Here is a 24,200-nt window from a genome sequence, read left to right on the forward strand (position 1 = left end):
CACTTTAACAGTCGGTTTTGTGCGATGTTGTGTGAAATCATTTTGCGTCATTACATGATTTTTCCAGGATATTCACAGGATAAAATCCCAATCTCCTTCATGTGATAAACTCCTTAACACAGCTATACCTTTGAATGCCTCAGACACATAGGAGGAGGTAGGATCAAGTCTAGGAATGCTCATGCTCCCAACTTCTTTCTTTCAGTGAGTCTCAAAGGGGCTACAAGATCCCTTCAAAACATATGTGTAATTGTGTGTGTGTGCTCCTTCCAGTTGTACTTAACAGTAACTCAAAGGAGAACGTATCATGGGGGGGTCTCTTTGGCATGATTTCTTCGGTGGGGGGGGGGGGGTTGGCATTGCTTTCCTCTGAGGCTGAGAGAGTGTGAATTGTCCAAAGTCACCTAGTGGGCTTCCAAGGTGGAGTCATGGATTCAAACCCCACTGCCAAAGTCCTGGCCCAAGACTCAAACCACTGCACCACACTGGGTCTCACCCTGTCTTAACAGTATCCCAAATCTGGGTCTCTTTCACCCTACACAATATAGATAGGGTTATGATTCCAATTGAACTGCCGTGGCTCCAGTCTGTGAAATCTTGGGATTTGCAGTTTAGAGACGGACTCTAGTGCCTCAGCAGACTACCAGTCTCAGAATTGTGGATTGCTAGTGTATAACTTTGTCCTGTGAAAGTGCCCCTGGATTCTTCCCTCTATAGAGAGAAGAAACAAAATTGCGCAACAATTGTGTCAGAATTGGGTTTGCGTGTGTGTGTGTGTGTGTGAAAGACCCTCGGGAGACAGTGTGCCATAGTGTTTTGAGTGCTGGGCTATGACTCTGGAGACCAGGGTTCGATTCCCTGTTCAGCCATGAAACCCACTGGGTGGCCTTGGGCTGGTCACATTATCTCGGCCTCCTCTGAACAAGTTTTGCCAAGAAAACCCCATGATAGGTCCGCCTTAGGTTTGCCATAAATCGGGAACAACTTGGAGGCACACAGCAATAAACAAAAGACCCGTAACTTTGACCCTTTTTGCCGGTCCAAAGCACACTGCGGAAATAATCCAGTTTGAGACTGCTTTAACCGCCCTGGCTCATATTCCCTCCCTATTCACTAGGGTTAGTGGCACAAGACTCCACTGAATATGGAAAAACTGCAAATAACAAAACTACCTTGTTTTTACCTGAGAGGACACCTCTCTAGGAGTCTCTAGGTCCTTCAGCGCAACTTTGTGGTCAACATCTGACAGACACTGACCATAGAACTGCACTGGATGAACTACAAATGCCTAGTAGAGTATTTTCTCTAGGAATCTCTAGGGAGTTTATCACATGGGAGGAATTTCTCTTAATTTTGAATGAAAAGAAAGTGGAGCCAGAACACATTCACGTGAATTCGCTAGTTCAGCTAATTTACGTGAATTCGAAATGCGTTCGAAGTGACTTCCCATTGCCCAAAAATAGCTTGCCATTGCCCGAAATTGCATGTGGTAGTCTCTCACGCAATAACGTGAAACCCCATGATTGTGTTCAGATTGCCATTGGATTATACTTCCAATATCCCTTGTCTGATGAACTCCTAGGTCTTTCAGTGCAACTTTTAGTTAAAGTTGACCATAGAGTTGCATTGGAGGAGCTGGATATTCCTAGAAACATATTAATCAAATCCGTAAATAATCAAATCCACAAAAATCAAAGCTGCAAATATGGAGGGATGAGTGTAGTTTATTGTGGCACCAGAGCTCTGACTGACAGCTTAAAAAAGGAAAGACTGGTTCCAGAGAGGCAATGGGAACGGGGAATGAAAAGTCTGCATCAAAATACAATGGAGAAATACATGGGTCAAGAAAAACTGAGTCTGTTTGCTCCCTTTTGTAATGGGAACAATGGACGTGATTTGAATACGACTCGAGAACTCGCTCCGAGTCTGACTCGCAGCAAGATTCGTCGCTTTATTGCCCAGTGGGAATGGGGCCAGAGAAGGTTAAATGTCCCACAAAACTACAGTTTCCACAGTTCTCCAACATTGAGCCAGAGCAGTTAAAATGGTCTCATACTGGAATATTTTTGCAGTATGTTTTGGACCACAGTCTTCCTGGCCTCTTCTCATTAAAGAGCCTGACCTTAAAGACCATGAAAAGTTTGAGGATGGGAAAAAGTGGAGTTTTGCTCTTGGTTTTTGTTTTGTTTTGTTTTGCAAATATGGAGTTCCAGGTGGTCTAGTCAGTTTATTCTTCTGCCTGTTTTTGCGTCCTCTGTCAAATGTTGGGCATGACTGGCAACCTTCGAGGGGAAGGCTATGGACTGAGAGGCAGGCAGCTGCTAGGGCTTGTGACAGGCTTTGCTCCATTGATTTTATTGCTCAGAGTCCCTGGAGCTTGGCTGTTGGAAAAGAAGATCCAAAAGAAGCTCAGGGCGCCCTCTGGTGGCAGATCTGCGCTGGTGACAAGAGCTCCCAGGAGGAACCCTTGTTTATATATAGGAGTGGTTTCCAAGAAAGCTTGCCCCAGAGCCCAAAAAAGAGTGGGTTGGGTATTTGGCCTTCTGTCCTCCTCCTCCCAGTTATTTCCAGCTGTTAAACGGCATCTTGAGACTTGAAAGCATAAAGCTTACCTAATGTGACCTTTCTATATTATGAGCAGTTTCTCTACTTGTTGCTGAAATGGGATACCTCGTGGGAGGTTTTGTTTTAGGATCTGTCACTGTTGAAAGATGCATGTTAAAAAAATTGTGTGTGTGCTTGTGTCCCCCATTTATCTCCAAGGGAGGCTTAGCTTTACACATTTGCATGTCCAAGAATTAATTCATCCCAAGAAAAACACCCCATAGAAGTAGAATACAATAATTTTTGATGGAGTAGATAATCATAGTGGTAAAATAAAAAGATATAGCCCTGTTAGTCTGTAGAATCAGTACATAAAGAGATCTTGTAGCCCCTCTGAGATTCATTGAAGGAAAGAAATTGGCAGCATGAGCTCTCATAGACTTCAAATGCATCTGAGGAAGTAGACTGAAGTCTATGAAAGCTCATGCTGCCAATTTCTTTCTTTCAGTTAGTCTCATAGGTAATCATATAGAGTTGGAAAAGACCACAAGGGCCATCCAGTCCAACCCCAATCAAAGCACCACCAACAGATGGCCGTCCAGCCTCTGCTTAAAGACCTCCAAGGAAGGAGTCTCCACCACCCTCCAAGGAAGTGTGCATGAAACACTGAAAGTTATTCACACCTAGGACTTTTACATTTGCTGTGCTCAGATTCCCAGGAAATTTTGCCTTGTTCTTTCATCTGGATGCCTAAGCCGTATTTCTAAAGGCTTGTGAAGTTTTAAGTTACTATAATCCAATCCTAGAAAACTGGAAATGAAATAAAATTTCACGTGGGAGCAGAACTCTTATTTGGGGACAAAGCTCTCAATATCCCATATAGCTACTTGTCTGGAGCTCTGCTCAGCCCAGTGACAACTAACCAACACACAGTAGGGAAGATGAATGGAAAATTGTATCATCTCACTGTGCATCAAGCAAAGACAGTTCAAGAAATTTTGGAGCTTGTCAAATGAGAAACATCCTTGATCATGCCTGGTTTCTAAAGCTAAGCAGGTTTGGGGCTTGTTAGTACCTGAATGGGAGACCTCCAGGGAAGGGAAGGAATAACCCTTCCTGAAACTTTGGATTGCTGTTGCTGATCAGAACTGACAAGTCTGGACTGGATGAACAAGTGGTCTGGCTTGGGACAAGGTAGCTTTCTATGTATTCCATGTATAGAAGCCAAGTGGATTTGCAGCTGAATTTTGCTTTAGCACTTGTAATGGGATTAGTGTCTTCCACCAACAACTAGGAGGCTGTAACCACTGCACCTCAGCATGTGTAGGGCTGCCTCATTTTTCCCTATCACTGAGCCAGCCCTAGCACTCAGCAACCATCTGCATGGTGATATATAGTTTGTGACTGTTTTGCTTCATTTATTTGGATTTTTGTGGATCACCCCCTCCTCCTTGAGGGCTCCAGTTGATGCAGAAATACACTGCACAAGTACTCCCCAAAACTCAGCAACTTTGTGTACGATAAAAACACGGATTAGGAATTTTAAAAAGGGAATGGCATAAATTATTAGTATCTTACTGCAACAACGTTGTTTTCATCGCTTGTCTAAAAGGCATTAAAGATGAGGATAACCTAACCTCAATAGGGATGGAGTTCCACAACCAGGTACTAAACAAGTGGTCCCATTTTGTGTACCTAGTATTGAAATCTCACCTCTCTAGTAAGTGGGACAAGTAACAGTGCCCCAGATGATGTACACAAATCAGAAGCAGGCTAGGAATTGTGTGGGAAGAGAATGGAATCAGACAGTGAAGAGACACAACAGAGTCAACAGAATCCTTTGGGTAGAAAAGAGGTTCATTTACACCTCACTTGCAAGTAATCATTCCCAAAAGTTCATAGATTGCACATGATATAGTATCCCCTGGCTGAAATGATTAGTTTCTTCTGTGGAGAATGGATTTCTAGTACATGGGGGGAAAGACTGGGTATCTTCAAACTGAATGTCTCACTTTGAGCACACCAAGAAAAAGCTTCCAGGCTCCTCATGCTAGCAATTAGAAGACACTGGTCAGGCACTTATTTTCTCTCCTTCGTGGATTTTCCATGATTAAAAGAATAGGAGGCAATTTGGAGGAGGAGGATGTTTGAAAATATCCCCTACTTGTAGAAGAAAATGTGATAAAAGCCTTATTTGGAACACCTCTCTGAGAAATATGGGCATATGGGACACCAGTCTTTCTTCTAGCCCTGCATGTTTTAATTGTTATGGCCCTAGTTGCTTGAGGGAGAAGGGCCAAAACACCCTAAAGCCACCAAATCCTGTCTCATATTGGAAGCTACACAGGATCAGCCCTGGTTAATCCTTGGATGGGGGGCTGCCAATGAATGCCAGCTGCTGTAGGCTATATCTCAGAGGAAGGAACTGGCAAAATCACCTCTGAGTATTCCTTGCCTAAGAAAACCCTATGAAATTCATGGGTATCCATAAGTGGACAGACAACTTGAAGGCACATACACACACAGTTGCTTGAGGTAGGGATGACTCTTTTTATACTCACATGTGATATAGCAGAGTTTCACCAAATCTGACTTTTCTCTGACACTATCATCTTCACTACCATGACAGGTTAAACAAGACCAACTGAAGCTGGCAGGAGAATTACTGAAAGAAGAAATATATGAAGAGGATGCAAGTAAAAATAATAAACTTTGGAAGAAGAAGAATGAAGAATGTCATCATTAATCTAATACACCTCAATTGTTCTATTGGCATTATTTACTGTTGACTGTACATTGTGTTGCATCTCTGTGAAGAAAGGCAAGTTCAATACATTAAATTAAGTATTGTGGGTGAGTGATCATAAGGAGTAGGAAGGTCAGTTCTTTATTTCTTAGGTGATGTCTTGCAGCTTCTTTAGCAGTGTGAATAAGCTTCCGAATCGATTCGGATCATTCTGTATCATTCAAGGGAATGAAGGTGGCCTCATTTTACCGCGAAACAATGGCATGTGTGAATAACACAAGGGTTAAAATGACTTGGAGAGATTCAGGAACACAAAACATAAAGGGAACAACGATTCTGATATGCATCGGTGCGGCGATCCTCATCTCCTCGGGACAAGAAAAATGAGTGTGAATGTCCACTTTGACTTATGGTGACCCTATGAATGAGAGACTTCCAAGTCACCCTATCATCAACAGACCTTACAGATTCAGGACCGTCGTTTCCATGATTGAGTCTATCCGTCTGTAATATGGTATATGGTATTCCTCATCTGCTATTGGTTTCAATGTTACCAAGTATTATTATTATTATTATTATTATTATTATTATTATTTACTGAGTCATATCTTCTCATGGCATGTCCAAAGTACGACAGTCTCAGTTTAGGCATTTTAGCTGCTAGGAAGTGTTCAAGCTTGCCAGCTGGAAACAATTCTGTTTCTCCATATTCTGTTCTACCAGTAGCCTCTTGGCCCGAGTACAGGGCAATAAAATGTTGTGGTACACCCATTTTGTTAAGGGCAATCCATACTTTTTCTTGATCAACACAATCAAAGGCATGGCTAGAACGTATCGAGAATGATTTCCTTCTGAAATTCTTTGGTGTGTGTGTGTGCCCCATTATCCAATGTGGTAGGGGTTTAGAAATAAGAATCAGTCTATGTGGGGGTATGTTTTATGTGTGCCTAGGAAAAGAAGGTATGGTCTGTTTCATTACGGTCCAAAACACACTGCAGAAATAACTCAGTTTGAGACCGCTTTAACTACCTTGGCTCAGTGCTAGGGAATCCTGGGAATTGCAGTGTGTTGTGGCACCGGAGCTCTTTCTGACCGGCTAAATGTCTCACAGAGCTACAGTTCCCAGGATCCCATGGCATTGAACCTGGGCAGTTAAAGCGGTGCCAAACCAGGTTATTTCGGCAGTGCAGATGCAGCCCTGGTGTGCCATCAACTTGTTTCCGACTTAAATGGCGGACCCACACTCTCTCAGCCTCAGAGGATGGCAAAAACAAAACAAAACACCAAAACCCAAACAAAAGCCCTTTGAAGAAATTTGAAAAGAAAAAGCCATGATATTGGAACCTATTATGAGTTTTTCTTGTCAGGTTTTTCTTGTCTTTTCCCTCCTCCCTCTGAGGCTGAGAGAGTGTGACTTGCCCAAGGCCACCCAGTGGGTTTCCATGATGTCCTGGGAGGGATTCGAACCCTGGTCTCCACACAGTGATAGCTTAAGACTCAAACCACTACGCCACACTGGCTCTTATTTTATGTAAAACTGAGGATTATTGTCCCTTTAAAGCAGGGAATTCCCAAAAAGCTGGTTCCGTTCCTCTCAAGTGTTTTGGACTTCAACTCCCAGAAGCCCTGGTCGGTTGAGTCAGCAGCCAGGAATTGTGGGAGCTGAAGTCCAAAACATTCTGAGGACCAGAATTAATGGAAGGCTGTGGTAGCTAAGGACGCTCAAAGGGGCGGGGCTTTTCTCCCGGAAGTGAGCCGTTTTCAAGTCCTCTGTGGCCCCAAGGATGGAAGGCGACTTGGATTTGGAGGAAGAAGTCTGCAAGGGGGTAAGGCGGGGCCGGGGTTGCCATGACGACGGCGGAGGAGGAGGAGGGAGGGGCGCTCCCTCAGAGCTCCAGGACAGAGTCGCTCTCTCTTTCTCTTCGCCCAAAATGGCGCCTGCTGTTGTCTACCTTTACTTCTGGCTCTTTGCTATGGAATTCTGGGAGTTGGAGTTTGTTGTCGGCCCCACAACAAACTCCAACTCCCAGAATTCCATAGCAAAGAGCCAGACAAAGAGTTAAATAGGTGCCAAACCGGGTTATGTCTCCAGTGGGGTGGGGAACATTTGGGTTTGCAGGTGTTTTAAACTTCAGCTTCCAGAAGCTCCAGAATGGGAAGGGACTCTGTCGTTGTGGTCCGAAACATATGGAAGACCAAATGTGCTCCAGCCCTGTTCTAGAGAGCATCCCAACTTTCATTCCCTTGTATCTTTTAGGTCCAAGACACACTGCAGAAATAATCCAGTTTGAGACTGCTAATGGCTGCCCTGGCTCAGTGCTAGGAGATCCTGGGAATTGTAGTTTATTGTGGCACAAGAGCTCCCTGACAGAAAAGGCTAAAGTATCACAAAACTACAGTTCCCAGAATTCCCTAGCACTGAGTCAGGGCAGTTAAAGCAGTCTCAAACTGGATTATTTCTGCAGTGTGTTTTGGACTTAAGTGTCTTTTTCTGCCCCTCCCTTGTAGCTCCTGCTACTGATAACTATGGTTGCTGCAGAATGTTTTTCCCCACCTAGAATCAGCCATCTTTCTTTTCCTTCTGGTCGCAGTAAGGACCTGTTGAACTCTAAAACAGGAGTGAAAAGAAGGTCGTGTCTGACAGATATATTGGTGACTTGCAGAAAAAGCTTAATGGTGGCAGTGACACCAAAGCCTCCTTTCCCTTCTAAAGGAGCCTGTTGACATTAAGAATGCCTGGGGCGAGCGGAAGAGGAATAGATTCATATTTGAGGATTTGTTTGCAAGCTGTAGTTATGATGCTGACTGAAAACAAACTGTGAAGCTGACCTGTTTTGCAATTTTGTTTCAGCCTTCTTGAACCACTGTCTTGCACTTACGTCCAGTTGGGGGTATTTAGGTTTCTAGTCCACCAGGAGTAGGTTGGCAACTGTCAAGTCAGAAGACTTTTTCCTTCAGCCCCTCCTAGACATTGGCTATAGTTTAACCATCATTTCTTTATCTTTCTCTCTACCATGACATATATATGTGCATGTGTGTGTTTCTGTATCTGGGAGAACCTTTGGGCAATCAGCAGTTTCAGGCTTACACTTTCAGAAGCCTCAGTTAACATTCTGGGATTTGTAGTCCAAAACACCTGGACAACCAAATTTTCTCCACCCCAATATTATGCATTTCTGTTGTTGGATTTTTGAACCATTTGGACACTTTATTTTCTATGCAGATAGCAAAAATGGGTCGACGAGCTCTTACTGATTACTTCCATGATGAAAATCCCCATAACAAGACCAGCTCTCCTGCTGCAGAGGTGGGTGTAATTATATAGGTCACAATTGCTTGCAGCATGGGATTTAATTTCCTAGTAAGAGGAACCAGATTAATTTTCATCCAAGGTAGAACCTTAAACCAAAGGTGACAGTGAAAATTCTGTAAGTAGGATGTGCTGTTTCTGTTGCTCCTGCGCCTCTAGAACACATCATGGAACATCATCTGTAGATTTAATTTTCTTCAGATTGCTGTATCTGTATAGATGTGGTAACAGGTGGAATGTGGGAACATTAATGGTAGATAAAGTGCCTCAGACGGCTGGTTTGTGATTTATCCACACACTTTGACAATTTACAGTATGGTAAATGCTAATCTCTATGAACTCTTCTCTCCTAGAACTCATCTTTCCCAGAATTGTATTTATTATGCAAGGCCTTAACCATCCCCAGGCCACATTTTCAATATTCATTGGACATCTCCTCACTCTTATATATAAAAATGGTACCTTATTCAAGGACAACTATAATAGCTTAGACAGGTCAAAGTACGATGCTTCATCCTTCAAAAGTTTCTTTATAAATTGGCAGGTTTACCGTAAAGAAGGGCCTTTGCACAATTCTGGACATCTGCCTGCTGTCATGGGAAGTCAATTTACTTGGTATGTGATGGAGGATCTCTGTGCTGCTTGCTGGATAGGCATCTACTAGGGATTCTCCATCTGGATTGCCAGTTTTTTCTTTGAGGCCTTCCCATTCTCTCCAGGGAAAAAGTATTGTCTCTAGTCAGCAGCTGATAGGAGATAAGCCCTTTTTTTCCTACTTACTGCTGAGAAAGATAGCTAACTTTGTTGCTAAGCATGATAAATTCCCCCTCTCAATCCATCTGCTTGGATCAGCTGAGGAGGTAGGCTTAGAAAGGTGTGTCTGCGCGAGAGAGAGAGAATGAATGTATGTATGGATAATGTGTGAGAGAGCAGACTAGAAATGCAGCCTCTAAGGGGTGTCCCAGGTGGCAATCTAGCCCATGGACTGGAAGAGAATCCCTATTTGTTCTGTAAACAATCATGGTTCTCCTGAGCTGTAAGAGCCGTAAAAGCCTTATTTTCTTCCCCACTGGATTCATGGCAATCTCTTCTAGTTTGGGAAACCCAATATTATGACCATTTACCATCCCATGTACCATCAATTCTTGCAACCTATGTTCAAAGCAGAGTACAACTTTCTATCCCTGCTATGAGCTACTGGTCAATCTTGACTGAAGCAGGTAGGATGACTGAAGCAGGTAGGATACTGTAATCTCCCATTATCATGCATTGTTGAAGAATTCACACAGAACTAGACCCAGGCAGAACTAGGTAGGCATCTTACAACATTGTAACCTAAAGAGTTATTTTTTCTGTGGCCATGTCAGCCACCTGCCATATACAGTATTTTTTAATGGCTGCAATAAAAATGGTTTCAACAAATGTATTGCATTTGTATTGGTTACATATTTTGCAAATGAGTAGAGCTGATATCTAGTCAAAGCAAATATTCCATCTCATGTAAAAACATATGTTTTCTGACTTTGTTGGTATATTTTTTCTTGCTGAACATTAGGTATGAATAACAAGACACATCTATTGCATCATGTCTAGTCTAAAAGTTTTTCAAAAGCAGATCTGGCCACTGATAGAAATTCAAATGATTCCTCGTTTTGATTTATGTTCTTGTATCGTTCTTAACCACATTATGAAGAAATAGCACAATTCGATTTAGTGTGTTTCCATAGGAACATCATCTTATATATTAGGGGTGGGAATCACATTGCTCTCAAGATGGATTGCCATTGGCTGTACTGGTTGAAGCTGCTGAGACTTAAAATCCAACAGTGTCTGAAGGGCCATATGATTCCCATCTTTGCTTTATTTCAATAGCAAATTCATTCTCATGCAGCTGAAGTGACACCATCCATGCACAAGAGGAAAGTATCAGCATGCTTGAAAGAAGCCCAAAGGATACAGAAGTACAAAAAATGTTGGGGAACTCCGAAGGCAAAGGACCTCATGACAGCCTATTGAGTATTGAGCATGTCCAGTTACCACCAAAAAAACAAACAAAAAAACCTTAGTAACTGTTGGGAGGCATAAATACAAAAGTAAAATAGAGTGAAGGATCTGGGAAGAGTGGCTGACTGGCTGGAGTTCTAAAGTGGTTCATTCCACACTATAACATTACAGTGCGCCCGCGCCATACGCGGCCTTGAGCATACGCGCTCAAGCCGTGGGGCGCGCGCGGGGCGGAAGGGGCGGCGCATCCCATTCAATTGAATGGGCGCGTGCGCCCGTTGCGCCCTGCACGCGCCCGCGCCGCCGCGCACAAGCCCCATTGTTTCCAATGGGGCTCGAGCATAGGTGGAATTCGCCTTACACGGAGGGATCCGGAACAGATCCCCTGCGTAAGGCGAGGACGGACTGTACTTGTTCTTTCTAAGAGTGAAATTGGATTGCTTGGTGCTTATAAATTTAAAAGCAAAGAGAAATCACCCACAATTTAAGGGATTATTTTCTAGATGCTTAGGGACCTCCCCAGATATGCAGAAATATATATGTTTGTGAATTAAAGGACATTTTGAAAAGGATGTCAGTGGCATGGCAGGGACCTATGAGCTTCCATACTTACAGAATGATAAGAGGTAGTTGTACAGAGAGAGAGAGAATGTACATGTATATCTAAAGCAAAGATGGGAGTTGTGTGGTCCTCCTGAAGTTATTGAACTGTATGTCTCAGCAGTCTTCACTAGCTGTTGTAGTTAGTGTTGCTGGGAGTTGCAGTTCAGTAAAATTTGCAGTGCCACACAATTCCCACCTATAATCTTAAAGAAACCAGAAGTGAAGGAGGTATTGTGATTTATCATTCAAAGTTATGGTTAAGAGCAGCTCAAAATGGAGTATTGGTGTGTAAGCTGAAAGCTGGAAGCAAAAACAAAAATGGAAGGTAACTGGTTGGCCTGCTTAGGTCAGTAGGGGGAAAGAACTTTAAAGTGAAATTTCGGGGGAAAAGAGAAAAGGGCTCATTTTCCCTTTTTCTGTAGAACTCTGTGGTGACTTTCTATAGCTTGAAAATTCTCAGGTTCACTGCTGGTGGTCCTTGTGTCTGATATAGTGCTGCAGAAAATGGCTACATGGGGACGAATATGTTCTTTTTGAAACTTCCCCACCTTGAGGTCTGAACAGCACTATAAGCCTTCTCTTCCAGACTCTCAAGCTCTGAACAGTAATACATTTAAACATTGTATTGCAGATCTCACTTGGAAAACCAGGAATAACAAAAGAATCAGCGTTATCACCTACTTCTCCCCTTCCACAGACATAACGATTTACAGTGGGATTGTTGCTTCGGATAAATCTCCCCACAAATGGTTTTGCCTACCTTAGTGATAACCTTTCCTTTTAGAGGATGGTTCTTTCATTTTACAACTAGCTTCTCTTCCAGCACATTAATATCTCTTTCAGAGCTTAACTTTGCTTACAAGTGCTTAACTTTGACTGGATTATTGTTTTCTTAGCTGGTAGATTATTTTTAAATACTCTGAATTAGTTGTAATTCCATCTCATTGTATCATGCAAAGTCAAGGGTTGTCAAGCTCTTGTTCCCTGATCCCTTGATGAAAGTGCTGTCCAATACATGGTCCTGATTCCCAGCAGCTAAAGCCCATGAAAATAAATGACATATGTTCTTCTTGGATATGAGTGCTTGTTGCCATAGTTGCAAGAGGGATTTTCTTTTCTTTTTTTTAATTTTTTTATTTATAAAACACCAAATACAAAAAATAACACATTTAGATAAACATACACTAAGAGTCTACTTATACATAAAATTAAGAAGGAGAAAGAAGAGAGAAAGAAAAAGAAAAAAAAAGCGGGGGGGGGGGGAGAACAGAAATACCTTAGCACACTGTGATGACAACAGGATAGGAGTTGTCCATGAAGAAGGATTTTAGTTACAATGTGAACCTCTTGTGTTGAGTATTTTTGAGATACGTTTCCATCACTTTATAAGAAATGTCTGTTTCTTTAAAAGTTTGCATACTCGCCGTATGCATTTGCTTCCTGCCTCTCCAAGCTGAAATATTTAATATCTTGCATCATTTCTACTTCTTGGCCCTTCCCAAATCCCCTGCCGTTCTTACACTCTTTCTCTGAACTCCCTTTGGGCCACAAGCTTAGATCCATGTTCTTCTATATATGGAACATACAGTGGACCCTTGTTATACGCTGGGGTTTGGTTCCAAGATCCCTCGTGTATAACAAAAACCGTGTATGCTCAAGTCCCATTAAATATAATGACATAGCAAAATGGTGTCCCTTTTAAAAAATGGAAAATCAAGCTTTGATATTTGAAATTTATACTTTTTTTGGAACATTTTCAAACCGTGAATGCTTGAATCCGTGTATAAAAAATCCGTGTATAAGAAGGGCTGACTGTATATCTCTTTTGTGCAGGCTAAAGTAGCTTCTAGTAAGTGGATCCTTATGAACAGTCATAGCTCCAGTAGAGATTAGACTGTAATTTGTGACATCCTGCACCTTTGCTGCTTGTCTGTTAAATAAGTTGGCATTATGGTGTGCTTGGATCCTGGGTGGCTGCATATGTCATAGGCACTCCTTATATCTAGGACACTGTGCATTGGATAGTTATGTTGGATAATTAAACTGAGAAAGGGATAAAGAAGGGATAAGGAACAGTTACCTGGGTGAACAAAAACCAGCCAGTCAGTTTGAAGACTATGATAGGATCCAAAATCTGCACTTTTCAGACTTTTTCAGACTGAAAACAAAAATTAATAAATTCAAGTTTAAAGCATTGTTCACTACAAGTACACAAAGAATTCAATCAGATGAATTAATCACCTTGAATTCATAATAGAGTTTATGACTGTTTTATATGCTGTTTTTAAACTCTTTTATTGGAATTTGTATCTGTAATTGCAATTATATTGTGGTATGATGTGATACATATATATTTTGACTGAATCTGTAAACCGCTTTGATCTTGCTGGAAAAGCGGTATATAAATAAATTATTATTATTATTATTATTATTATTATTAGATTTACCTGAATAAACTACTGTTGGTTATTTATTTGTTTGTTTATTACTGTCTTGAAACTAAGGGACCTTGTTTTCCTATCTTATTCCTTGTTCTAGTTTTTTTGGATTTGATCCCGTCTTTGTGACTGCTCTCCAAGGCTTGAACATTGACTGGCAGCAAATGCTGCAGGCTACCAGTTGTGAAAATCAGACTGATTTGTATGGTTGAATACCTAAGTATAGGGTGATTAAAAAATAATGGTGCAAAACCAACTTTTATTTCGCATCATTCTTTTTGAATCACCCAGTATATCAATTTTGGGTATTACCAAGAAGAACTACTATCGCCATTATTATCATCCTCAAATCCCTCTTTGACAAATACTGTAGTAGAAAAAGCTCCACAGCCCCATTGTGATACCAAAGCAGGTAAGCCTGTGACAGATGGGGGGAATGTGAGGTGATATTCCTACATCAGGCTCAGCTGTGACATCTGAGAAGATCAGTTACTTATTGTCAGATAATTCTCTTGGACTGTGGGTGTGACCTTGCTAGTGGCATGTTTGTCTCATTCTTGTACTCCTGCTTCTTCTTCTTTCTGTGTTGCTATGAGAAAGAGCCACAGGCTATCTGGTTAGCTTAACTGTGGTTTGTTTTGGGAGCCTGTGTGATTTTCTTAGTTGTGGTCTCTTACATTGTTTGAACTGACAAAATGTGGGCAATATTAATTATGGTTTGTTTGAAACAAGAAAGCTTCAGCTCACTCAGATGTAAAACCTCGAGTTGGGCTCACAGGTTGCCTCCCTCTGATGGGAGCGTTTTGCTATTAGAAAGTGCAGCTGTCTAGCTTTTGGGAATCCCCTTTCCTCACTGTGTTACAGCTCACTCTGTTCAGCGGAATCTTCCAACTTTCTGTGTAGTCTGTGTAGACTTTTCAGGGACCTGAAATGGATAAACTTTCATGGGAAGGAGTGGATAGGAGTATGTGGATAACATAACTATGGTTACCTTTCTAGTTGCTTGCACCTGGGTTACAATGTAACAACATTGTGTGTGCTATTATATTGCAAAATTTTGTATTCTTTGGGGTGCTTTAGAACATAGTGACTTCACTCATAGGATCTCAGGCTTGCCGTAGCGGGAACTGTCCACTCTTTCCAGTGCTAAAATTTAGTTCCTGTTTCCACTGCTTTCATCTTTATGGCAACCTGATTATGCACTGTGCCTGTGGTCAGTGAGTTTTAGGAGTAACTCATTCTGAAGTTATCCTGAAGTTATTCATTCTGAAGTAGTCCCAACTTCAGTCCCAAATCTAGAGGGACCATCACACAAACATGCCAAACAGCAACAAGAATAGTTGTTGTTCAGAACATTGCAATTCATTATCTAGCCTGTTGTAGTTCATCTGAGCAATGTGTTGAGCCAATCCTAAAGTTTGGCTACTTGGTTTATCCTAACATTTAGACTCTTTAGTCTTAAATTACCTTTCACTATTCACTCAGTAAAGCTTGGGCTGAGGTACATTATTGATCCTACTCACAACTGATCTTGACTTATGGGACAAATGTACCTTGCATTAAATGAAGATCAGACTTATGGTATTTACTTGAGTCCCTGTGGAATGGATCAGTGTTTCTCCCTCTGAAGCCACCCAGTTGCTTGCAGAACTGTTGGACTTCCAGCTGCTACCCTGGAATACGGCCAGATGCTCCAATAGGAATCTGAAAAATGTAGCTGAATTCATGTTCCCTAATTAGGCCAGCTTCCTTAAAATGAGCCCTAGCCTCACTCAGCCTAGAGCTCCCCAAGGTCTTCTCCCCAGTCCCTGGAACCCTGAATAGCTGCCTAGTTATTTTCAGCCTGCTGGGGTTATCTCCTGATCCGCAATAACATTTTTTCATAATTCTCACCAAAATAACTCTCTTAAGCCTCTGTATTTCCCAGCCCCTTTCATTTCAGTTTTCACTGTTAGTATGCACTGAAGATTGCTGAGAATTTTGCATAAACCCATGGGAAAGAGTTATATTAAAATGCTATTTTCACACATTTATTTCATGCTTTGAATACTTTCCAACCTGAGCCTACCAAAGGAAAATGAAGCATACCATTGTTTGTTAGTGCACAGTGGCCCTGGACACTGTGGAGATATAGTGCAGTATGGCTGTAGAATATAGCCTAAGGCAGAGAGCTGGGGTCTTTGGATCTTGGCAGCATGATAGCAGGTGCAGGAAAGAAAAAAAACCACAACTTTCAGACAAGTTAGGCAGTCAAGACAGACAGCCAAATCACCTACAGCTAAAAACCAGCTTTACTGGAAGCATGCTGAGTGTAAGCCCCTCTTAGGTGTTTAGAGTCAGGAAAGGCCAAATGAGAAGAGATATTAGGACTGTGTTTAATATAAAAATGCTTGTATTTGTTGTTGAATAAGCTGAGTGGATTGAAGAATAGTTTATGTGTGGGGTCATTTTGGTGATCAGTTAACGGGATCTCTACAGATGCCTGGACAGAAATGGCTTCCTTTTTGAGTGGAGGATGAAGTATGATGTGAAACAGCTTTCATTTAGACAAAGGACCTAATCCTATTTTCCATTGGCCATTGTAGCAGAACCTTCCTACACTGAGACCTTCAGCTGATTGATCCTTCCAAAAAACAACTCTGAAGTTTTTCACATCCCAGTGAATCAGCCTTGGGGGCGCACACAGAGCTGCAGTGAGGAAAGGGGAGGTCTAAGGTCTGATGGCTCCAATTATGGCACTAGTATAATGGTGCCATTGGATACTACCTGTCATCATTGGTTCCTTCTCAGTTTTACTTCTCAGTTCTGATTCCAGTGTCTGGTCCTGCACGCCTTTTCACCTTCAGCCTTGTAGTATATTCTCTTGATTCCATTCCTCTCTGACCTTTTGTCTCTCCCTTGACATTTTCTGTTCGTTTGCTCTTCTTCTACTCTGGCTTTGCCTACTTTTCTAAAGAGCTGAAATCTCTTCCATAACAAAAACAAGCTATCTTTAATCCCACTTATCCTTTGTTACCCAAAAAGCCGAGGGTCCCAGGAGGGCACCCATAGACAAATGTATTCTAGGGGAATTTTAATAGCTCAAATAAGAATACACCTTGGCTGGGGCAACGTTCAGCCTGGGACCTTTTCCTTTTGCATATTGGTTTTCAAATCACACAGAACTCCAGAGATAATTTCAAATAGGTTTTTTTCCTAATTAAATTTGTATTGAGTTTTTACAATAAAGCACATAAAGTCTGTAGAACAATGACAAAAACAACAACAACAACCAACTACAAGGGCCAAGGGTATGTATCTGATGAATAGTTATTCTGCAGCAGAATAAAAAAAAAATAGTTCTCAGCAAGAGCCAGAGAGTCTGGAGTCTGGACAATTGGCGTGAATATCTCAGACAAAGGAAAACTACTACTACTGCAGAAGAGTCTTTTGTGTATGCACAACCACCTTCTTCGGCCAGAAGCCACCCTCCATAGACAAAGGGATTGTGCTGATGTCTTTGGGTGATGTCACTGTGGTTGGTGCTTTTGCTTCCTCCCATGCTGTAGTTATCCAGATTTCCAAATGTGGTATGGCCAAGTGACCACAGTGGGGTCGCCTTTCCAGGTTACACACCTCAGTGTCCCGTTTAATATTAAATTGATATCAAATATGAGAGCAGTGATTGGGGGCCTGACCTTGGGGTAATATTTGTACCATCTTCCCTTCTTTCCACAGTTTTTAAGCTTGTTGTCTATAATTGTTCTTCACTTTTATCTTGTGGACTCTTTTCTTGACCAATGTATTTTTTGCCCATTCCTTTTTCCTAAAACAGCTCTTATCAAAAAATTTAATGCAATCCATCTAAATCTGGGAACTTGTATTATCTATCTACTTCTTTTCACATTCATCATATTATTTCCTTCAACTGCCTGTTTTCTTTATACTCGCCATATTCCTTGTATTCCTGATTCTGTATTGCTTTTGACTCTGTTTCATTGAATTATGACATTTGCTGCTTGATCCTCTATATTTCAGAGTTTGAAAGGTTACTTTTAAGAAGGCTAGCTCTAATGATATGGTGAAGCCGTACAAAAGAGGATGGTGGTAGGAGATGTTCTGAGTCCAAAGTCGGTGGTTGATACTTTATAGGTGGTAATTCTTCTGGTTGTTTTTATAAACTATTTTAAATGGAAAATGGTATTTCTCCATTAATGAAGGCATTATATATATTTATATATAGTTCGGTGAATATTGGGAGTGAAAGGAGGGTCCTTGAGGCAGTTTGGCTAGTCTAAACAAAAACAACAACCAGCCAATGGAGATGCATGTTGCACAGTCATGGGAAGTGTACATGTACATTTCCATTTTTAATTAGTATCCTTTTTGTATAAGAGAAAGGCAGAGAGAATTGGAGTAAGAGTTGCCTGGAGGTGAAGTGCATTGTGGTGTATGAATAGTAGTACAAAGTACTTATGGGCAAGTAGGAGAGTCATTGTTAGAAACGTCTGTATTTTTAAAAAATAAAATGCAATAGATTCTGTGTTGTGAACTTGCACTAATGTGTGAGATTCTATAGGATATCTTAGTGTGTCTTGGAGGGTTCAGTAGAGGATGATGGAATAGGGTCTTGTGTGTATATGTGTGAACATAACGCCCATATGTGGTGTGCTTTCCTGAAACATCCCAGCTCAAAATGCTCCTTTTTTGGCACTGTAGCCTCTCAAGTTTGGCATCTTAAGAATCTGGAGGAATCATTTAAAGATCTGAAAACTCCATTCACTGAAGCCCCCAAAGGCTTCACATTTTGTGACACAATCATTCCAGTCGACTGAGCTATGTCGCCTGCGGATGAGCCCATATAAGGAAGCTGTTTCCTGCATTCTGAGTTCTGTGTTTGTCCCTCTGCCCTCCATGCCCCCTTTGCCGAAGAAAGCTGGTATTTTGAAAACTGCAGCACTCCACTCATTCCTTCTCCCTGTTTATTTTTGGAGAGTGACTATTTTTGCTTCCCTTAGAGAGTTATGTTGGGTCATGCACCCTTCTTCCAGCAGCAGCAGCAGCCCCCCAGTGACATGTATTGTCTATTTCCCACACTTACAAATATTGCATTAAAAAACCAAAAACTCAAAACCCAACAATGGTTTCCATACCTGTAGAAAATTCTGAGCCTTTTGTTTAGAGTGGAGCCTCCAGGAGAACATCAAGAACTATTCTATTCTCTTGGTGTATTTGAAGGGTAACTAGAATGTTCTTTTTATCTCTCTGCCTGTCTGCTGATGAGACATAAGGAAGACTTTATATCTCTGGATATGTTGTTAGAGTGCTTGAGAGCCAATTTCAACAAACCACATGCAATAATAATTTCTTTTTAAAATTTATTAAAACTTTTTTTATAATATAAAACAACATATTCGGGTAAATTATAAACTCAAAACAATGCTAACCTAAGCTCCTAACTACAAACTACTAACAAAACACCAACTAACATAGACAAAGAGGATATATATAACTTCCAACTTGCCAGCTTATGGAGGTAATTGACCATTCTACTTCCTGTAAGTCAAATAAAAAGTATTTCAAACTTATTATTAAAGTAATTATTAACAAGGAAGACACATCTACTTGTTACTTATCACTATTATTCTTACTTATAACTACTATTCTTTCAATTCTAGAACTACTGTTTCTCCCCAATTCTTACTCATATATTCAATAACTGGATTCTACTCTTTAAAAAAAATAGTCTGTTGTCTTATCCTTAACTAAGTTTGTTAATTTGTCGGTTTGTGCCAAGTCACACAGTTTTAACAACCAATGTTCTTGTGTGTAAGCACAGCCATATCCTTCAATTTTTGTGTGCATAGTAATCTATCTCTCTCTCTCTGTTGTGTGCCTTCAAGTGGTTTCCTAATGTGAACCTATCAAGGAGTTTTCTTGGCAAGATTTGTTCAGAGGAAATTTGCTATTGTCTTTCCTTGAGGCTGAGACAATGTGACTTGTTCAAGGTCACCCAGTGGGTTTCACAGCTGATCTGAGAATCAAAACCTAATCACCAGTGTCATAGTCCAAATCTCAAACCACCATGCCACGCTGGCTCATACAGTAATCTAGCAGTTGTTATACAGTCGGCCCTTCTTATACACAGATTTTTTATACACGGATTTAAGCATACACGGTTTGAAAATGTTCCAAAAAAAGTATAAATTTACTTTGATTTTCCATTTTTTATAAGGGACACCATTTTGCTATGTCATTATATGTAATGGGACTTGAGCATACACGGATTTTGTTATACACGGGGGATCTTGGAACCAAACCCCAGCGTATAACAAGGGTCCACTCTATACTGTATGATTCTTCCATGCTTCTTCTCCATCTGCTGTTCCAGTAGACGAAGCAAAAAAAGTTCTGTTTTTAATGGAAACTTAAAATTTACAATATTAAAATGAGAAATTTTTGAGTCCAATACTTTTTCACCTTATCATATGTCTGAAGGACTGTACCACTTTGGAGAGTAGTCAGCCTCAGAGATCCCATGTTAAGAAAACTAGACTAGATGGGCCTTAGTCTGCATTCAGCACAGCTCTTAAAGGTCCATCTAGTCTAGTGTCCTGACTACCATTATAGGTGAAAATGAAAAAAGGGGGAATTAAAACTATAAAATAAAAAATAAATTTTTATTTTTATTTAAAACTTAGACAATTAAAACCTAACCAAGCCACCCCCCCCCAAAAAAAAAAAAAACACAAATGAACAAACAAAAAACAGCAACCAGCTAAATTTAGGAGTTATAAAATGTCATACTATCTATAATTTTTTAAAAAAAAATGCTTCTGTATTTGTGTGTGTGTGTGTGTATAGAGTGAGAGAGAGCTTTCAAATATACCATATAATATAATCAAATCAATGAAACAATACATAGAATGCATAATAAAAAGAACCAAAGTAAAATCCCTATAGTCTCTTGGGATTTAAAAGTCTTGGATGCAAGTCAGTTGGATGTCCACTCCACAAAAGCAGCAGAATCAGGTGGTAAAATGCTGCAGCAATAGAATGAATTGCAGAAGTTCAGGCTGCTGGAGTGCAGTTACATTTTTGAATACTGTACTTTGCCCCATTAAAAACCCGCAATTGGAAAATGGTAACAGCTTGAATACAAGGAGGCCTCCTTCAGCCACAAAAATCTAGGCTTTCAACTACCTCCCAGAGGGCATTTTCCATCGTCGCCCCCAGACTGTGGAATGGCCTGCCGGATGAGATCCGTCTACTTACATCCTTAGACAGCTTTAAAAAGGCTGTTAAGACAGATCTCTTCCGGCAGGCCTTCCCAGAATAGAGAACCCGGCCTTAGAAAACGTCTGGGAAAGATACTGCTGCTCCCACTGATTGCTTGTTGGTATGATGTTGTTGACCTTCTGCTCAGTTTTTAACTTGTATGTTTGTTTGTTTGTTGTTTTTTGTTCTGTTTTTTAAATATTGCATTGAATTTAATACTTTTTTAAGGAGGGGAGGGTATCAGGGATTTTATATGTTTTGTACAGTATTTTTAACTTCGTTAGCTGCCCCGATTGTTCTCAGAGGGGCAGGATACTAATAATAATAATAATAATAATAATAATAATAATTACAACTACTTTCTAGTGTGCCTGCTTTTATTTTTAAAAGGGCGATAATATTTTTGGTGACAGAATACTCAAAACTAGAATTCTCCAGTTGTCATGGTACAATCCTCCATTCTACTATTCTCATTCTTTGCATTAGTAAACCTTATTAATCCTGTAAATTATTATAATCCCAATATTACAGAGGGATCACTGACGCACAGATAGAATGGGTCGCCTAAGGACTGCTAGGACATATTGGTGTACAGCTTAGTTTCTTGACCACTCCATCATACACTAGTTCTTTTTAGGTCATGAAGTGAAACTTCTAGAAAGAGACTACATTATGAACAAAATGTTTTATCTTTGAGGAGGAAATCTTGACCAGGACAACATGGAAGCCCTTCGATCAGCTTTTCCCTGCTTTTATACACTGGAGGAACTCTTGAGATAATTTTCAGGTCTCTGCATAAAAATGATTATTAAAAGTGTTTTTTCCTTCAATCATGACCTCTCACAGAACCCCCTAATGATCTCTCACGGAACCTTAGGTTTCCAGAGAACCCATGTAACATGTTGGAAAAAAACCTGCCTTAGAGGGTTGCCAGAGTTTTGGAGAATCCAGGAGTGAGTATTGCTAAAAAGCTGAAAGGCCATGAACCAATTTTGTTATAATGTTAGTCACAGTGAAGATCCCTTTCCTAGGGTCTAAAGGCAGAATGCAAATGTTAACATGATTACAATAAAATAATAAACTAAATTCTCTGTTTTCTTTTCTACATTGTCTTCAAGCGTCCAACATCTAAACCTGATGTCCGGGAAGGAGTTTGGTCTGGCTTGGCTGGTGTAAGTTCATCCAAGTGAGTGCAATTTGTTGACATTTACAACAATGTAAAATATATGGTTGTGATCACCTGGATAATTTCCTAGAATTGCAAAAACTTTTATTGCTGGTGTCCTGTAACAGAAGTGTTTATTGTCCTCTAATTACACACATAATGGACCCTTGGTATCTGCTGGGGTTTGGTTACCAAAATTTGTGGATGCTCAAATCCCATTAAATACGATGCCAAAGTGAAATGGTCTCCCTTATATAATATGGCAAAGTCAAGGTTTGTTTTGGGGAATTTATATTTTTTTGGAATATTTTCAATCTGTGGATGCTTGAATCCGTTGGTAAAAAAAATCACTGGATATGGAGGGCCAACTATACTGATTTATGGAAAAAAAGATATTGTTAAAAGCACATGTTATATTTGCCTTTTAACATTTACATCATAATTATTAATTGCTTTCAATTTCTTGATTGTCTTCTATACTATTTTTTAAAATGCAACTATAAATTACATATCTTTGCAATGGTATCAAATATATATTTTAGGTAAACAAAGATGTATTTGCTTTGGACTGTGAAACTCCATTTCTTGTGACATCAGTGACTACAGTTATTATGAAGAAAATTGCCCTCATTCTCAGCTCACCTCTCTTCAGTTAAAGCTACAATACTACTATTGAGTAATTTTGACACAGAATAGAGGCCTCTGATAGAGGTGACCATAAGTTGTCACCTTTTGTTTGGCAATCTTAACTTTATGCAAAACATACTTGTATTCCTGGATTGGCTCAGAGTACTGGCGGAAGACTTGAGGCAGCAGCTGGGAATCTGTAGCCTCTCTCTGCTTCTTTAGCATACAATTTGTTGAGTGCCTTTTGTTGAAGGAGCTGTCCAACTCCAACTATTATCTCTGTTGCGGGTCACTCCACACATTATAATACATGATGATAATGTCCATGTGGGGAAATAAAAAATAACTGAAATTTGTACATTGTGGTGACACAAAGTTTTCCCCCATCATCAGACAATTAATCAGGTAGCTGATGTATATAGTGGCTTCCCTGTCCAAGTAATCACATTCTAATTGTGAATCTGAATTTCCTTCACTAAAAATGTATGTGTACAATTTTAAACTGAATGTCTGGAGAAAGGTAGTACAGAGTACTTTTCCTATATGAGTAAGAGACAAAGACACCAATATTACCAGTCACATTCTGAAATAGCCTGGTTATTATATAGTAATTTGATAAGTACTCTTATGATCTTAATGCTTGCCAAGACAAGAAGTGACTACTAACATTTCCCATGTCTTAGTGATGATGTATATATCTTCTCCTTCCATCTATCAGCCAGAATTTAAATCAGACATGTTCTGATCTGCATGTTTATCCGAATTTACTCAAACGGAGGAAAATATTGAGACTAAAACTATCTTATTTAGGTCCCATTGTGGGTGTATGTTCAGGCAGCCCTATAGGTTTCTTCTTAGGGCTTTACCCTGCGGTTCATTCATTGAGGCCTGGATTTTTGCACAAACAGTACTCTACCCTTAGTCTTACCTACTTGGCTTTTTGCATTCCTATATCATCTTTTAGCTATCTGGCCTGTTACTGCTGGCCCTATGACCCACTCTCCTTGGACAGATGCCTTGGCTCTGCTCGTGTCAGTGGATGATTCTCTTTTGCATTGAGCATTCTGTGTGACATCTTAAACCTCTAGCCAGCAGCTCATGCAGTTCCTTGCCAGTCTCATCCTTCAGATACTCATCCTCGATGTGTTAACAGTGTTTCCATGGCTCAGTAATGTGCTTCTAGAAAATACTACCATACCAATTGTTCCTTCTTGCTGTCCTATTGCTTCCCCCTGACTTGTCTAATGATTTTTAGTTAAACTGGCAGGATATAAGAAGTTGCCATGCACTTCTTTTTTTATCCACGTATCTGTTTTAAAATGCATTACATATCCAGTATTTTTTACCACTATTGTTCCCTTAGTACTTGTAAATTTCTGCTTTTAGAATCGCTAAATTATCTTTCTTTTTTAAAAAGGAGGTTTCAAAGCGACTGTAAAGACTTTTCATAAAAAATCTCAGGAACACTGTGAACTGACTATTCTTCCTATTAACACATTTTATTTT

The 24,200-nt window shown here is 40.3% G+C and overlaps 1 protein-coding gene across 1 annotated transcript in view; it reads left to right on the forward strand.

Annotated features, from left to right (window-relative positions):
- The first annotated feature begins 6,973 nt into the window (after positions 1-6,973).
- IFT43 (intraflagellar transport 43) overlaps positions 6,974-24,200 on the forward strand; it is a 62,659-nt gene continuing 45,432 nt past the window's right edge. The window contains exons 1-3 of the mRNA XM_089523566.1: positions 6,974-7,116; positions 8,514-8,597; positions 22,021-22,088. Coding sequence (XP_089379692.1) covers positions 7,075-7,116; positions 8,514-8,597; positions 22,021-22,088 — 194 coding nt within the window. The 5' untranslated portion in view covers positions 6,974-7,074. The remainder of the gene's footprint in view (positions 7,117-8,513; positions 8,598-22,020; positions 22,089-24,200) is intronic.

This window comes from Sceloporus occidentalis, unplaced genomic scaffold, assembly GCF_023333645.1.
Source record: "Sceloporus occidentalis isolate IW3139 unplaced genomic scaffold, rSceOcc1.0.p SCAF_4, whole genome shotgun sequence".
NCBI classification, from domain to species: domain Eukaryota; kingdom Metazoa; phylum Chordata; class Lepidosauria; order Squamata; family Phrynosomatidae; genus Sceloporus; species Sceloporus occidentalis.